Source organism: Cyprinodon variegatus, unplaced genomic scaffold (assembly GCF_000732505.1).
Source record: "Cyprinodon variegatus isolate N-32 unplaced genomic scaffold, C_variegatus-1.0 Scaffold142, whole genome shotgun sequence".
NCBI classification, from domain to species: Eukaryota; Metazoa; Chordata; class Actinopteri; order Cyprinodontiformes; family Cyprinodontidae; genus Cyprinodon; species Cyprinodon variegatus.
Genome location: NW_015150595.1, coordinates 621902 through 640625, shown reverse-complemented (window position 1 = coordinate 640625; position 18724 = coordinate 621902). Strand labels below are relative to the sequence as shown.

Genomic DNA, 18724 nt, shown 5'->3' with positions numbered 1-18724 from the left:
GTAAAAACAATTGAAAAGCAACATAACATTTGGAGCTAGCATTTGACAATTACTTTGAATGTAAAGAAAAGCCTATAAGACGCGTAAATATTGTGATTCTTTGTAGTTCATTGGAGCTACATCCTGCAGTAATCAATTTTCACCACCAGAGGGCGGCGTCTCTCTCGTTCTTTCTGTTTTTTTTCTTCTTTTTTTATGTTAACTCTTCTGTTTTAATTGGCACAATCCATAATTAGAAGTAATATAAAATAAAAATTAGCAGAATGTAATAACCTGAACAACATATTGTGCATTAAAGGACTGATATCTTATCAGGACTTAAAAAAAAGCAACAACTTAGTAATGCTTTTATTTGACATAGAAAACTGCCCATGAGTTACTGCAACATTAAACTTCCATTTGGGATTAATGATGTGTTTTTTTTAATTCAATTTGAAATGAATTTGCTGTTTCTTTGTTGTCTTTGTCTGTGCCTTATCTGCTGCTCCATTAATGCCATTTGCGTTGGTCTCCTAGAGAAATCCATTTAAACAGCTGCAGTTTGTTCAAAATGCTGCTCCCAGAGTCCGCAATAAGACTATGATCTATACCCTGGCTTTCTCTGAATACTGTTTTCACTGGAGTTTTATTGAATACTCTGAATACTTCTCACTGAAAATATTTTTCAAATACTGTCGTTGGTTTAAAAAGTCTTTGAATGGTAAAGGGACAATATAAATCTCTGCTGTCCTGGTCCACCATTAATGAAACAACCCCTTTCATTAGGATTGTGTCTAATTTCTGTGTCCAGAGCTGGAACCAAACATGGTGAGACAGCATTGAGCTTTTATGCTCCCCATTGGTAGCAAAAACTCCCTGAATATGTCAAAACTCTAAACAGCTTTTAGTCAAAACTATGACTTTTTCCATTACTATGCACTGTAACCTTTATTTCATGTGTATTATTTTCTTTATTGCTATTTTACAACTCTTAGTGTTAATGTTAATTTTTTTATGCAAAGTATTGAGGTTTTTGTGCACATGAAATGTGTTTAATATATAAACAGCTTTCAGAAAATGGATTGATATTTCTAAGTTTACCTTAATAAAAGAAAGATAAGGTAAATGATTGGACAGCAAGAAGAAAGGAACAAGTGATGTGCAAAGTAAGAAGAAAGTAGGTAAATATCTAATGATCTTAAAATATATGTAAAACGATTCTGAAATTAAGACTTAAGACAATCAAAAATCACAACAAACAGGTAAAAGACACAAATCAATAAGGAATTTAAGCTATCATAATATAATTTGAAGGTACCATGACAGTGTGAAGAACTTTGGGAAATCCTGCCTCATCAAAGTATTAATTTTCTTAGGTTTTGACCTATAAAGATTTTCACAGCAAAAAAAATGAACTAAAAGGAAGTGAATTTTTTTTCTGAAAACGAAGAACATATATAAATAACTAATCTTAAGCATATTATATACATTTATCTTATTTCAAGGGCCCAACCGTGAGCCAGACACCCTGTCTACTTAAGGCTAGGCTTAAAACTTCGTTGAGTTATCTCTATAATTATGCTGCTATAGACTTAGACTGCTGGAGGATATAGGAACCACTTTTTATCACTCTATCATCCTATATAGTCTCCCATTCTGCAGTATTTAGTGAGTTCCACATATAACATTATGCTCTCTTTGCTTTTTCTCATCATAGTAGCTTCATCTGGTCTTTACTGATTGGCTGTGACTCCATCCTGGAGAGAAATATCAGCTGTGCTGCTGCCATCAAAACCTTTGTTTGTAGATGTTGGAGCTCAGCCTGTTTTCAGTGTGTTTCTGTTTTCCTTTACTGTGCCTGGCAGAATTGGTGCAGATCTCGTCTGCCTGGCTGTGTGTTTCCTGGACGGGTTGCCCTTTGTATCTCTGCTTCTTTTTCTATGTCTGCTTCTGTCTCCTTGAACCCCAGTTGGCCTCTGCAGATGGCCGCTCAGACTGAGCCTGGTTCTGCTGGAGGTTTCTTCCTGTTAAAAGGGAGTTTTCCTCTCCACTGTCGCTACAAGCATGATTGGTGTGAGAGATCGCTGAAGAGCCAAACTGTCGATGCAATCAGCAGGTTTCCCTTAGAAAACTTTTAACCAATCTGACTGGATGATCTGATTGAATTGTCTTTGTAAAGTGCCATGATGTGTTGTGAATTGGCGCTATATAAATAAACTGAATCGAAATAAGTAAATTAATAAAGAACCAACAAACCTGTAAGGTCTACCATGAAGAATTGAAAGGAAGGACACAATTAAATTCTTTTATTTTTCTTTATTAATTATGATATCACAATATAAATAATATAAAAAGAAAATAAAAAATGAATAAATAAAAGAAAATAAAATAATAAAATAAAAAATAAACACAATTTTATTTTAGTAATCATAATATAATGTAAATAATGCTATAATAAAAGAAAATAAAACATAAATAAATAAAAAATAAATTATTTTTTTAAATGACAATTTCATTTTTTATAAATTATGATATAAAAATATAAATCATATAATAAAAAGAAAATAAACAATAAATAAAAGAAAATTATAAATAAGGAAGGACACAATTTCATTTTTTATTTATTATGATATAATATTAATAATATAAGAAAAAGAAAACAAAAAATAAATAAAAAATAATAAATAGATATAAAATAAAAAAATGAAAAAAGGACACAATTTTATTTTTAAACATTACGGTAATTATAATATAATAATATAAATAATATTATAATAAAAAAAATAAAAAAAATAACAAATACATTTTTTTTTTTTTTAAAAAGAACACAATTTCAAAAGACATAAAGAAGGAAAGAAAGAAAGCAAGCCAGAAAAGACAAAAATTAAAAAGAAAAGAGTTTTTTTCTCTCTCTTTTCTTGGATTAGGTTCCTGGTTTTGAGTTATGTGCTGGGGCCCCAGTATGGGCCCCTGCTCATATAAATAAATGAGCAGTGACATAAAATCCTATTTTAATCTCATCACACTGCAGACATGGTTTTAGTGAAACACCCTCCCAGTTTTCTGCGCTTCATGGACGCTGTGATCAGTTTTCAGCTGAACTCTTTGTTCTGCTCTCAGCTCAGCAGGCAGACTCTCTGCTCAGTGCAGCTGCAGCCGGCAGCCCCCCTCCCTTCCCCCCTCCTTCCCGCGCATGCGCACTGGCTCCTCTGTGCGCTCTACTGTTTGCATTGTGTCTGAACTGCCGGTGAGCTTTAAAAATATTATCCCCACCGCGGCAATGTCGGGCAGGTCGGTCCGAGCGGAGACCCGGAGCAGGGCCAAAGATGACATCAAGAGGGTTATGGCCGCTATTGAGAAAGTACGAAAATGGTAAGAAGAAGAAGCTAGAAAAGTGCAGGCTTCGTTATCTAACAGGAGAAAAGGCTTGTTGGGGGAGGAGAGGGAAGGAGCGAGACAGAGAGAGGGATGAAATAGAAAGATAAAGGGCAGATTTTCTCTCTCAGCAGATCAACTACCGGCTCAGGTGCTAGCGGAGCGCCCCGGTGAGGAGCTCCTTCCTCCCCGCGGCTTTAGGAGGCTGCCCGCGGAAAGCAGACAGCTTGTAGCCGGTGTTTTTCCGCTGATTTTAACGGCAAAAAAAAAAAAAAAAAGGGTTGAACCTAGAAGCCATTTCGCTGCGGTCACATGAAGCCATTGCTGGTCGAGCCTGGAGCCGCTGGCGGCTAAAAACCCGACCAGTCCGGCCGCTGGGGCACATTTAGAGGCCGGAGCTCCGGAGTCAGAGCACTTTAGTCCGCCAGGAGTTTTAAATTAAGCGCTTTGAGTCGCCCTTTAGGTCTGCCGGAGAATGAGACACGGTGGGGGTTGGGAGAGGGAAGTAGGCTGCATGGCTGAACAGCCAGTGACTCAGTCTTTATCTGTTTTACACCACAATTAATCACATTAATCTGCTCGGTAGAAACGGAAAAGAAACGCGTGTTTTTGCGAGGACATGATGTTTATGGATGAAGATGTTTAACTGCGCGCGGGGTCACAAATAATCTGGATTAATTCAGATTAATCAAACGTCTCCGGGTCAAAGGAAGAAGTTTGGTTTCATTTGAACTTTAATATTCTGTGTTCGCAAAACATTAAATATCATCTAAGATTAATATTATTATTTTATTTTATAATATAAATTTGAAATCTCTTTAATTTTCGTTTTTTTCCCTGGAGGGAAAGAATCAGTCAAAAACATCCAGATGTTTCCTTTCACTTTTTTAAAGTTTTTGTTTTTAACTTATGAATTTTCTTCCTTTTTTAATTAAAGCCACGTTAATTTCAATATTAATCTAACAATTGGGCATTGATTGGTTAGTGTCATTACTGGTTATATTGAATATTATAGTTTCTAGAAGATTTTAGAGGTTTTATAACCACTAAAATTTGGTGCTGCACACTTCCAGTAAGCTGGCTGCAAAATGATTTTACTAGGAATGGGCTGATATTTTTTATCAATGTTATCTTTTTTTTTTTTTTTTATCAGAAAAATCGCATTCTGTTCTCTTTAAACAGAAAAAAGTTTGGTTTTATTCTAGCTTTTATATTCTAGTTGTACAAAATAAAAATCAAATGTGATAGGATACTTTACAGTAAATTTAATTATTATAATTTGAATTTTGTGTCCCTTTTAAACTTTTTTTTAGGGTTTCCCAGAAGGGAACAAGTATGTTGAAAACATCCAGATTTTTCCTTTTGCTGTTTTGTTTTTTATTTTTAAATAAAAGCTACATGTTTATATACATTTTAAACAATTAGGAAACAGGTAGTTATTGTTATTTTTGACTAAATATTTTGTTATCTATAAGATTTTAGAGACGGCTTCTTCCTTATATGTTGCTGCACACTGCCAGTAAGCTGGCTGCAAACATTTTTTTTTTGGTATCAACTGCTGTATATATGAATCTTTAATTTCAGTATTTCATTCAGAGGCCATTCTTTGGAATTATTTAAAGTCACTGTTTTCTTTGATTTGTTGAAAAAAGTTTCTAAGTTTAGAGTTGTTAGATGTTTGCTTTCATCATTTTTATCATTGGAGAAGGGAAAGCAATATCTGCCTAAAGAACTAGCAGGACATATCAGCGAGCATTTGGTCTGATGTCCAAATATTATCCGTATCAGCAACGACACAACAATAGGCCCGTAAGCAACATTATCTGGGTTGGCTCCATATGAAGTACAACACTGATAAAGGTTCAGGATATGGCGACGGTTCCATAAATCGGCCAAGAAGATACAATTATGCAATTCTCAGTAGTTATGATCACACGTCACACACGGAAAAATGGTGAGTGTGCACCTTGAATGGAACAATTGGTGACAGAGCACCAATACATGTTACAGACATCCCAAGTTCCAAAAACTCATTTCAGATGCTTATTGAACCGCCGCCGCAGACAACCGACCTGAAACGTGCCCCCATACATAAACACTTCTTCATTCTTCACCTTCACTACACATGGATATACTGTACTTTAGTATATTAGCACAACAAGCCATGGAGCTACATTCAGCTTCACAGCCCCCCTCCTCACCCACGCTCTCACCATTCATCTCCTGATCGCAATCTTCACTCACTACAGCAGCAACGTCCTCCTCTCCCTCTTCGGTTCTTTAAAAGAACGTGTTTATTTTTGGAAGTTTTTTTCCGTTCTTCCAGCAGCTCTTCTTTCCTTTTTCTTTTCTGGAATCCTCTTAAGTACCTCTTTTTGCTATCCATCGTCGCTAACACATTGTCATAACGGTTATGGTTTTAATCTACGCTCTGGATTACCCATAATTCCAAGTCGTAGTATAAAAAATCAAATACATTGTTCTTTTAAGATCTTTATTGCGGTTTGAAACATATTATATGAGTGTATTTTGTTGCCAACTAATGAACTATACACAATTATTAAAGTAGTAATTAAAAGTGCCACTGTCTGCTTTGCTATTGGTGTCGTGTTTAAACGGCTCACCATCATCTGTTACGGTATAAATGCGGTCCAGTGGGGTCAGTCACTTTAGTATCAGGTGGATTTAAGAGGAAGTTTTCGCTCCATTACATCTAGAAAGACACGTCCTTATCTACAATTATGTTGGGGGGCCACCATGTGTCAGTGATGGGGCCTCAAAGAGGTCGTGGGCCCTTAAGCAACTGCTGTCTGACTGATATTTACACCATTGCCTATCAGTTAATACAACCAATTTATCTGTTTGTTAATATGTTCTTATCCTTACAAAGAAGAAAAAAATTGATGTCAGGGTTTTTTTATATGCTAAATAAATAGCTCTTGTTAAAGAGCATTAGAATATAAATAACAGTAAAAGCACAAAAACAAATCAAATATGGTATAAATACATTTTTAAGTTAATTTTATAAAGTGGTATTTCTAATGTAGGTGATCATAATAACGCTCATCCATCCACACCTACCAACAGACACTGGATGGCATCTTTGTAGCGTTATTTTGGTGTTTGTTTGGTAAAGAGAAAATATGTAACATGTAGTGTGGGCGTTTATTGATGGGCCCCAATTTCCTTAATTTTGGGGGATCGGCTGACATTTATCCTCCTCTGCAAAGGTCATCAGTCATTGTTAATCCTGTTAAAACCAGAGTATATTATTTCACAGATATTCAATATTTTTCAGTAAGATCATTGATGAAACATTGATGGCATATTATGAAGGAAAATCTTATTTATACAAGAAAAAATGGATGTCTGTTAAAATCAGAACCCTGTTTTTTGAAGATCGGTGATCAGTCAAAATACTGTGAACCCTAATCTACAAATATGTATGTTTATATTTCATTTTATACAGAAAAGGCCATACTACCGTAGAACTTAATATAAGAGATGGTCCTTTAGTTTTTTGTTAATGAAAAATACTAAATTATTTATTTTTAACAGTTTGTACTCCCCACTAATGTTGTTTTATTTTTTGTTTGCTCTAAAACAAAATGTTAACTTGATCAGAAAGTGCATCATCTACTGAATTGTTCCTTTTCATCATTGGGAACGTTAATATTCATGACATTTTCTCAGAACTTCTCAGAAACCAGCCGTTTCTCAAAGCAGAGACCAAAATATTTCCCAGAAAAGCTTTATTTTTCCAAATTTAAACCTAACAAGTTTTTTTTAAATAATTATTTCAGTAAAACTTCCTTATTAAGTCTTTTTTTCACCAGACGACCCGTTTTAATCTGCTTTTCTGTCTTTCCTGCTCAGGGAGAAGAAATGGGTGACGGTTGGAGACACGTCCCTTCGCATCTACAAGTGGGTGCCGGTGACGGAGCCAAAATCAGACGACGTGAGTCCAGAACTTTAATCTGCTCTGTCACTCTGAATTAACTGTTTCTTACTAAAAAAACATCTTTTTTTTCCCTCTTTCAAATGCCGTTTGTCCCTCCTGTGGTTTAGAAGAACAAAAATAAGAAGAAAGGCAAAGATGATAAATACGGCTCAGAGTTGACGACGCCAGAGAACAGCTCCTCTCCAGGGATGATGGACATGCATGGTGGGTTTTTATAGACGTTTTCCCTCCAATTAAAGACGTCTTCAGTCGTGTTTATAGTGTTTTCTGAGTCACAGACTCTCAATCTCCCTTTTTCCAGATGACAACAGCAACCAGAGCTCCATCGCCGACTCGTCTCCAGTGAAACAGGAGAACAGCTGTAGCACCAGCCCCGCCCCGGAGTCTAACGCCGCATCTCACCGTGACAACGGCGAGGCCAAGACCGACCAGAGCCCAGACAGCAAGAGAGGTCAGACCAAACACAAACTAAAAAGCAGGCTGGCCATGATTTATTTATTTATTTTCATTGTCCTGTCTGGCGATGTGGCAATAAGAATAATTGTCTTGATGCCAAAAAGAGCCCAACAGATTTTTCTTTCAGGAGCTGTACGGCTATTGCCATAGTGTTCCTCTTGATTTATGCATATAAATAGTTTATTATTATTATGCAGGGTGTATTAGATATTATATGGACACCGCAATGTAAGTAGAACAGGAAAGGAAAAACAGGAAAAAGGAGAAAAGATGAAAGAAAGAGGAGATAAAAGGGAGACGATGATAAAACATCTTCAATCTTCTTCATCACCTGCAAGGAGATGTGAAAAGAACAGCACAACCAACGGATATGGTACAAGAGATACAGTAAAGTAGCACATTGATACTATCGCTGAAGTATAAGTAGTATAATTTAATTTGACATGTATACTGTGGTAGCTGAAGATAAGAATATTGGCTTTCTGTATGGAGAGGAATCTCTAAGTTCCTGGAGCCAAGCACCTGTAGTTGTTTTTGAGAGTGCACTTGAGCATGTAAAGTTTATCCAAAGGAAAAATGCTCAATAGTGGTTGTGAAGAGCCAAAGACCCGTCCCCCAGAGCAGGACGGATGTAAAGATGAAATCAGGCGGAGCATGAACAACCTCCTGTTTGTGTTTTTCGTCGATTCGGTCTCACTCAAGCTGAAACAACCACTTCCTCTTTAAATGTACTGCACACCTGTGGCTACAATGACCCCCACAGCATTTAACTGCCAACTTTTCTGCCTTAGCCTTCACAACAAAAGCACACCAAATGATCCCATGCATGCAAACATGTTTTAGTCAGATATTTGGTCCGTTTGCTGTTTTTCATATACAACGCTTATAAAATTCTTTAAATTCATGTTTAATCATCTTTACCAGAAAAAAAAAAAAGAAATAGGGCTCATTCTGACCACTTTTTAGACTACTTTTTTTCGCACGCATAAGAATTTGACGTGTGTTTTGTGGGTGTGGTGTTAGCATCATTAGCAGTTAGCTGTGGGCCGTTTATCATCATTTCCTGGTCTCTTTCATATTAAGTGAAAAGTTAGAAATGCAGCAACATTTACTGACTGCCTGCAGAGGAGGCAGCGGTTGTTGGAATCACTTCTTTTTAGTGGAATAGAGATGCAGGAGATGATAGCAAGGCAGGCTAATGTTGGCATCTCAGCAGGGATGACTTTAATCAAGGAGGATCTGAACAGGCTTCCTGGAGAGAGTATCACTTTCAGACTCTGGATTTTCTTGCAGATTTTAATGAAATCCCAACACATGATTTAGCATAAAGTCAAATTTCTGGTTGATGATGATTCCTTTAATATCCTGCTGCTCCAAAAGAGGCTTCATTAGGTTAATGCAGGTATTATAGTGCTCTAAAAAAACACCTAAAACGTAGAGCTTTATATGAGGTATAATTATAGTTAATATTGTATTGTATAGACTTAGACTTAAACTCAACTTTATTTATCCCTTGGGATTACTCCTTCAGGGAGGTTCTTGTTCTCGTGGATTAAAGTATTCCCGCCATTAGCGATAAAAGAAATCAAATAAATTAACCGTAAATACATTTTAAAAAGTCAATCGAAATCCCTCTTGCATTGTCAGCCAATATTAGCGAAGGAGCTCTCTGGAACTAACTGTATTAGCCAAACAAAAGAAGAAGGGGGAGGGTGCTGTTTGTGCGTTCCTGCATACGTTTGCCAGGAGCTATGGCAACAATTTACCAGCATCATTAACTGACCGTGTATGCGCGTCAAAAATAAGGGTTTGTGCTTTCCTCAACGAACATGACCTCTCACAGCGTGGTTATACTCCCTCAAAAGTGTGTCGCAGGTAAGAGGCAGATATTTTTGCTGAATATTAAAGCGTGGTCTGCGCTATGTTATTCCACACCACAACGCAAGAGGATAGACAATCAGGAACTAGCTGTGGGTCTTGATACGGCCGAGGCGGTGAGGAAGTGGGGGCAAGTTTGTGCGTCAATGGAGGGACACGAGGGCGAAAAAGAGCGGGGATCCAGGTGGAAAAAGGGTCCCAGCGTTCTCGTGCACATCGCTCTTCTAGCTTTACGAGTCGTTTTCCACAATGGCGGTCATACAAACAAAAAAAGCAGGTAAGGTACCAAACAGGAAATGCGCATAGTGTAGAGCGGATGTAGATTTGACCAATCAGAGACCTCCTGTCTGCGGTCACCTACAATTTTGGAAAGGTGCACCAAAGTGTCTGCAGGAGGGGCGGAGGCACATCTGCGTTAACTGCAACATACATGCAGATGACCTGGTTTTTAGAGTAAATCCGCCTTCATTCACACTAGATATAGATGCACTTTTGCCCTCTTCTGGCCGTTTTTGGTATTGGATTTTCAAAAATCTAATTTAGTCGTTTGTTCCATGTTGTCAACTCCTGTCATGCATGTTTTACCTGTTAGGGAAAAAAGTTTGGAAGTTATGAAAACAAGTTAGAAATGAAACTACTTTGCAAAGATAAGAACCAATAAAAAATTTAGAGGTTGTAGAATGGTATTTGTAATTTAGTTAATTAAGGAGGCATTGAGCGTTTTCTAATGATACTGCCACATGTGGCCAAACTCTGAACTGCAGCTCTTTTCTGCTCATACTTGAAGATATATTGGAGGATTTTCGCTAATTTTTAAAAGACCCGCCGTCTCCACTTTAAAAAAAAAAATGCCAATGCACAACCCTGTACCCGTTTCGGAGAGGATACGCGTGCGAGAGCATGCACGAGCCCATTTCTCCTTGTGCACGATCTGTTTAAAATTTGCTGTTCTTATAGCTCGTCAATCGCTATACAGCGGGGATTATATAGTGGACTTTATAGTGAACTCAATTAACTGACCGTTTGGACAGATGATCACTCCTTTTTGCTTCCCGTTATTCAAGTAACTGCTCCTCCACTGCGCGGTGCCTGCGCCATCTTTGTTATTAGTCGCCACTGTCGGGTAGTGACAGAGGTCCGCTGTGACCACAAATACCATAATGCTTTCCGAGGAGAACTCTCCGTGCAAAGCATTCTGGGATATATCTGCCTCTTCTTTTCTTCTCCTACACTTCGTGAACGCTTTTTTTCTTACCACCCTCGGCCATTTTCAAAAAAAACGCTGTGAGAAAGTCGAGCTACTGAGGTGTCAGTCAGCTTATCAAACCATGTTTAAAAAGTAAAGGCTCAAATCAAAAAGCTATTTAAAAGATATTTTTCAGTAAAAACTTGTATTTCTACTTTTGTATAGCTGTTAATCTGTGATTTCTACCTTCTACGCTTTCATTTCCAAAGCATAGAAGGTAAGAGATAAAACGTTTGAGGTTACATGTTTGCAGGAGTTTATAACAAAGATCAACTGATACGGGTTTTTTAAAGCCAATACTGGTTTATTTATTTTTTCTAACCAATCCCTGATATGTGCTGCTGATATTTTCAGGCCGATTCTATGATCCCGTATTACTTCTTCTTTCTTCATTTACATTATAAACATGGAGTGACCAAATGTTAAAATTGTCTTAATTAACATTGATCTAAGGCATGGCAGCTAAATGCACCAATGAATTGGTCGACATGTGAAAGTATCAGCTGATACAAAGATAACTAGAAAAGCATTCGGAGAGCGCAAAACTTCACCAAGCAGCAGCTAAAGCTAAAACTCACATATAATCTGGATCATTTCCATATTAAACTAATTGTTCCTTGGCATGAGGCAAACCTCTGGGAAAACATTTCCATAAAATCCATTCATAAGTTTTCCATTGATCCTGCTAACAAACCAACAATGTTCCCTTTTTTATTGTGTTTTTGTCTTCAGTAAAGTACCTTAGGGTTTTTTTTTGGCTACGTTCACACTGCAGCCTGAAGTGACCCAAATGCGATTTTTAAAATTTTTTTTTTTCCCTGGATCTGATCTTTTCGTGACAGTCTGAACAACACAGATCCAATTTTTTTTCAATCCGACCCAGACCGCTTAGCTATGTGGTCCTGAATCCGATACGAATCTGATCTTTTCAAATGCGACCTGCGTCTGAACGGCCAGGTCGCATTCATCCAACCTGAACGCCATTAATACCCGACAAAGGTCACTATTCTGCGTCTTGCTACACAAAAGCGGCAAGAAAAACACCAACCATGGCAGATGATGATGCGGAGAACAGTATTTATGTTTAAACATATTGAAAAGATTGTGGGTTTTTTTGTTGCAAAAGACCGCTAGATGCACGCCAGCACTACCATCCATGTTTACTTCCGGAAAAAAAGAGCACGCGGACCTGTGACGTCATTGCGTCCTCTAACTTGCATTCTATGACTGCAGTTTACATAGGAGATCACATACATGTCGCATATACTTGGAAATATGAACGGCAACATAAAAAAAATCGGATTTCCAAAAAAAATCGGAATTGAGCATCAAGGCCTGCAGTGAGAACGTAGCCTTTGAGTCTGATGCTGTCAGCAGTCATTACTGCCACCCTCTGGTTTAACTGAGAACTGCTTGTTCCGCCAAATATCCAGAAACTTAAAAAAATCATTGTATCCAGATTAGGATCTGGATCATCACCAAAGTTTAACTCATTGCTTAATAGCTTTAGGGACACATCTAATGAAAATCTCATTAAAATCCGTCCATAGCTGTTCATGCTGTCCTGTACACACAGAGAGACTCTCTGAAAAGCAAAGGCCTCCTTGGTGAAGGTAATAAATGCCAGTATTGGTCAGAAATATCTTCCGGCTGATTTATTGCTCTATCTACAAGGAATAAATACAAGTCTTTAATGTTTTCACATTTAGTGACTTGATTTAGATACCTAATTATCCACTTAGTTGGCTCTTTCCTCACAGCTTTCTCATTTAGCTCTGAACATCTGCTTAGACTTTCTGCTGAAAACGTCATCATGTAGCTGTAGTTTCCTACAGGCCACTTTAGCCTGGTCAATATGCTTTGATACGACTGCTTGGTCGCTTGGCTCTTAATGAAATATGGAGCAAATCCGGTTATGTTTCTAGATGTAATTTTTAGGAAAAAGTTTTTTTTTCCCCTTGTTAAACTGGATTCTTTGCTTTGATCATCTTTAACTCCAATGAGGAGTGTTTCAGGCGCTGCTCTGAAGGAGCTAAGCAGGTCACAGCAGTCACTTCCTGTCTCTTTCTCTCTCTCAACCTTTTAAGAAGTGAAGAACATGGATTTTGGGGAAAACATGCAGATTAGTTGAATGAATGAAAAAGATCGATGATCCTATAATATAGTTCTGGAAGCTGAAAATAGCTCATTAATAATCACTTCTCAATCTATAATGTCCACTTTGTTGATGGATCCCTGTTCCCTGTATAAATATGCAGGCATGGAAGAGATTCATTGATCTGGCTGTGTCCCAAGACTTTGGGAAATATTATGTACATTTGCTTCACAACTTTCTGCCGCTAAAATTTCAAATTGTTTTGTTCCTATTTCTGTTTGTGACCCAGGACCCTTCCCCCACATCAGGACCACCTCCTTATCTCTGATTTTTTTATTCAACTATTAAACCAGACAGCTGGGTAGTTTATTTTAGTATAGCAGCAGAAACATTAAGGAATTTAAAGAGAAAGGAAAACCACCAGGAACGCTGAGGCTCAAATGTCTGTTTTATTAGTTTCTATTTAAATGCAATGTGATCTTATAGAGGAACAGATTTAGTTTAGCTTTTCTCAGCTTCTATGTCTGCTAGATCTGTTCAGCTTTTAATCAATAAGCAAAGAAAACTGACTTGTAGATCATGTAGTTACTCCTTATAGCCACATGAGGCCACTAGAGTGTAAGAAAAGGGGTCACAAAACAACCAGAATGATGATTTTTTTTGTCTGTTTTTTGGTAGAGAAGTGAGCAGCTTGTCTGATTTCTCTGCACTGTGATTTCAGGGAAGACCGTCGCCTCATCAGAGACCTCAGAGAGAGCACAAAGTGCCAAGAGAGACAGTCTGTCCTCAGGGGAGAAGGATTCCTCAGACAGCAAAGCCACTCAGGTATGAACACGTCCGTCTGCAAACCTGTGAGGAAACAGGAACCCGTGTAGCGTTGGTATGTAGGCATTACCTCTGCTCTCTAGGAAAAACAGCTGATGGTTTATGGCAAGCCTTTTTAACATAAATTCGGTTTCGTCTGACCATCCACAAGTACGTTCCAGATATCTATAAATACATTTTGACTAGACAAAACCACATTTTGACTATCTGGAATGGTAATTTAAGATATCTGTATTTACATTCTGATTAGGAAGAATAATAATTCAAGATATCTTAAATTACATTTTGCCTAGTCAAAATTCCTTTCAAGATATCTCAAATTACGACACCAGATTTGTCATTTAAAGTGTCACACGCTGATTTAACTTTTCCTCTTTTGCATTAAACTGACAGTAAGGAATTTTTTAGGAATGATCCTCCTGGAAGCCCATTAAAAAGATCATAACACATTTTGACTTGTCAGAATGTCAATTTAAGATATTGTTAATGAAAAAGCTGAATAATTCAAGATATCTTTAATTCATTTAGAGATATCTTAAAAGGAATTTCGAATAGTCAAAATTACAATTCAAGATATCTTTAAAGTTGTTTTGTCTAGTCATCATTTACTTTTAAGATATCTATAATTTAGTTTTCACTAGTCAAAACTGCATATCTTGAATTATGGTGGCATTTGAGATATCTTTGATTAGAATTATGACTAGTCAAAACAAAGATTTAGATATCTTGAAATTACTTTATGACTAGTTGTAATTTAATGGTGGATATCTGAAATGTGTATTTCAGATATTCAGTAATTCCTTCTAGATATCTTAAATTGTTGTCTCCATAAAAGTTAACGGTAAATCTGACGTCATTTCCACTAGTCAGAATGTAATTAGAGATATCTCGAATAGGTATTTTGACTAGTCAAAATATAGTTTGAGATATCTTAAATCGCTAAAACGTCTAGTCATAAAACAATTTGAGATATCTTGAATGTAAAGGTGTTATAACCGAATTTATGTTAAATGGCTTGCCATAGGAAAAATAAACCAAATGAGGGAGGTCACCTTTTATGGTGCTTCAGGAGGACTTTAAAGCGCAATCTGTCTCATAAAAAGCCTTAAAAACATTACAAATAACCTTCTTTTGTTTTACACATTTTTTTTTCTGATGCAATTACAGTAAAACTTGATATTTAAAGATTGCTAGGATATGCCTTAAATAGTTAAATATGTATGTAACCTTTAATGCGTATGTAGATAAACTAGTTATCTGTAGACAGAGCTGGTGTTCTGTCAGATGAGCAGACCCAGTCAGACCAGTATATCTATAGTCCATACCTGTGTATGTATGTACAAAAAACCTACTTAAAAAACTTAATTACTTTTTTGTGTTTTGTTGAAGTCTGTCTGACCTTAAATAGTTTTTTTTTTTAACATGACTAAAGGGATACATGCCCATCCAGGTACAAAACTAAAGGGATAAACGCAAATCTGACGTCTTGTACATGCGTACTGACTATGGGTATGCTAGTCTGACAGAACACTGGCTCAACCACCCTTAGTATATCAGCTAAAATAAATAATGAACCAGTTGGAAAATCTCCATTAAAATAGAACTGATAGAAGCTTATGGCCGCCTGTTTGTTTGACTTTAATAAAGAATAACAGCAGCCGATTGCTGATAGATCAGAGCTCATCCAGTCTAGAGGATAACGCTCAAACTAGCCGTCACTGCTGGGGGGTCAGACTAGTTGCTGGACTAAACTGCCCTGTTTCTAAACTCTACTCTTATATTAAACTAATCGGAAACCTTTTTGAAGCCTCACCTCCTCATAAAATATCTCCACCTAATAAAAGCTGTACTGAGGATGTTTTCACTCGATCACTTCTTTTATTTTTATATATATATATATATATATATATATATATATATATATATATTAAACTACTCCATTTTACCAGCAACACATTAGATACAGGTAAAGCGCATAAAGCCGACAAGTTTGTCCCCTTTCAGCTACTGTGATCAAAAATGGCGACACAACATGGCGTCTCCCATTGGGTTCACCGCCCCATACGTATTCAGAAACTATTCATTCAAACCAATAAGAGTGCTTTCATTTTTGATGTGATGTTATTAGACTTTTATTAGAATATGTATTTATTAAGTAATTAGATTTTTGCTCTCTAAAAGGCAAATCTGTGACAAACCATCCCTTTAATTCATAAATCTTTGCTTTAGTTGAAACGGCATCAATGACTCCTAGACTCTGATCGTCTTTAGAGTTAGTAAAGACAAACTGTGATAAAACATGGAACAACCGTTGGAGACATTTTAAATGCAACTATAGGTTAGCACAGTTAGCTGCTAACTACTGACCCACAGAGGCTGAGCGCTTTAGAGAAGAAAACATGCAGCCTTCCTGTTCTCTGTTGAAAGGTCGGCTCTCTCCTGCAGAATGAATGAAGAAATCCGGAACTACTGCAGGAATCAGGAGTCCTTATCACTGTTATGTAACCATAGGGACAAAAAAAATGGATCCTCAGAGGAGAACTCCAACATATTGATAGATAACGCAAAGTATTAAATATTAAACTCCATTTTCCTCCATCCTTCTAAGGAACCAAATGAACCTGGACGTTTAGCATGAGGTGTTTATGTTTCTTGGTCCGTCTGTTTTTGGATTTTATGTTTCTGAATCATTTTTCCTGATGGAAGTGGGACAAACCATCAGTCCTCAGGGTGGGGGGATCTGTTGCTGTAGTGGTGCTCTTCTGTTTATTTACAACCAGGATTTAAAAACAACTTCTATGTGCTAAAGCTGATCTTTTGTTTTTTTTATGCTTTTTCTCTCTCACAGGATCTACAGGAGGAGTCCCCGCCCAGCAAGAAAAGCAAACTGGAGTCCTCATCTCAGGACTTTGAGGAGAGCTAAATGTTTTGGGCTGAGTCTTTCTCTCCTCCATCTTCCTGTCTCCCTCCCTCTGTACCTCCTCCCATTAACTCTAGATGATTTAGGGCTAATGGACACACCGGCTCTCTACTTATAGATATATTTCTTTTTTTTTGTTTGTTTTCCTTCTCTCCAAAACCGAAGGGAGAACGGACGTCTCCCTTTCCTGGTCGCCACTTTTACCCAAACACTCCTCCTGCCACCGAGGGAGAATGGATATTACCTCTGTTCACTGGTCCCCTCCGTGCTTCCTTCCAGTCCTCCGCATTGTTTCTGTTTGCCAAGCGAAGCGCCAAACCCAAGCTTCGATCCCGTTTGGGACCAGACGGGGGAAGGGGGCGGCGCCGGCAGCTCAGCTCAGCCCACAACACGAACCCCAACCTGCTTCTGTGACTAGAAGAGTTGCGAGAATAGAACGAGGCCGATCGCAGACGCTGCTCTGAGATCTTTTATTTCACTGCGAACGGTTTAGCTCAGGGGGCTAACCTGATCTCAGATCAGTGGCTGTGGGGGGGAGGGCACGTCTCTTTAATCCTCCCGATTCGCCGCCTCCTCTTAGACTAATGTTCTCTTTTGTTTAGGAAATGTTTAATTATTATTATTTTTTAGCTTTTTTCTCCCTCAGGAGGGTCAATGCACTGTTATGGTTATGTCACAATCGATCACAGATAGATTTGCTGCTGTAGTGGAAGTCTTTTATCTCTATCCATGAAAAAGTTCTCCATGTTTCTGTTTCCTAAAGTGAATTAGCTGGCGGTTTGTAGAGTGAGAAGGCGACGGTACACGCTGAGATCAGCTGGGAGAAGGAACGAGTGTGTCCTGGAGGTGTGTGCCTTGAGTTGTTACGACTTCCACAAGTTTTAGTTCAAGCAGGTTTGGACTTCAGTTTTGGTGCCATGTTCTGTTTTTTTTGCCTTATAACTGTCACTAATTAGTTTTTTTTTTCAAATTATTTATATTTACCTCCACCTTATTAGGATGTTTGTTTTTTTTTGTTTTTTTTAAGGAAATATTTGGGAGATATTAGCTTCCTTGTTGCGAGTCAAATATTAATGTGATAGAGAGCGACACTGTGGAGGTTTTTATAACACAATACATGCATAAACAGGCAGTTTTACCTGTTAGATTAATTTGGGGGATTCAGGATTAATGCAAAGTAGCAGCAAGGAAGCGCCTGACTCTTATAAACACATTAAGATTAGATTGAACACTACCCACAAGTTGATCATGTTCTTTCTTTGAAGCTCCTGCAAACTCTTCAGGATCTTATCACTGTTTTTACTTCTTTTTTTCCTTCCCACGTTACGACCACTCGCCTTTAATCACCTTCTATCTCTGCGTCACTACTTCTCTATGACCCACTTATGCTGGTGTCACTCGCCACTTAAAGAACTTAAAGATAAAATGTAAGGGTCGAGTTTTTTTTTTCCGCTCTAATCCTCCTTCAAGGTGCTGTCTGTGGGCTGAATCCATACTCGCGTGGCATCGCTCCTGACTGTGTGCTGATCAGTGCAGTTTACTTGAACTTTAAAGTACGGATTCAGACCTACGACCTCTCATTTAAAAAAAAAAAAAACCTCACTCATGTTAGATTTACTTTCTTTAATCACTCCTGGATGAATTGAGATCAACTGAATCGCTGAGAACCAGGACAGCGCGGGGCTACGCATCACAACCCAGAATCAGATTTCAGCCAATCAGCATTCACACGGATGGAGAGGAAAGAATGAGAGCGTCGTCTGTTCAGAGGGTGGATTAGCATATACCTCATTCCCAGTCCAGCAGAGCTGGAACTTAAAATGCTATTGTATTGACATCGACAGTTAGAAACAGCATTATTTACGCTCGGTTTGTTTGTAGAAAAAAAAATTCTCACCCATGTTGTAGCGTTCACCTGATTGAGCCGATTGTTTTATAGTTTGCTCATAACTGTGTGTAAAAATTAAAATGAGAAAAAAAAAGAGCTGT

At 37.7% G+C, this 18724-nt stretch overlaps 1 protein-coding gene across 1 annotated transcript; it reads left to right on the top strand.

Moving 5' to 3' along the window:
• Positions 1-3185: 3185 nt before the first annotated feature.
• bcl7a (B-cell CLL/lymphoma 7A) lies at positions 3186-18625 on the top strand. Its single transcript, XM_015376826.1, has 6 exons — positions 3186-3351; positions 7231-7312; positions 7423-7519; positions 7617-7766; positions 13712-13815; positions 16664-18625. The coding sequence occupies exons 1-6, from the start codon at positions 3260-3262 to the stop codon at positions 16736-16738; spliced, it is 600 nt and encodes a 199-aa protein (XP_015232312.1). The 5' UTR covers positions 3186-3259; the 3' UTR covers positions 16739-18625.
• The last annotated feature ends 99 nt before the right edge of the window (positions 18626-18724 follow it).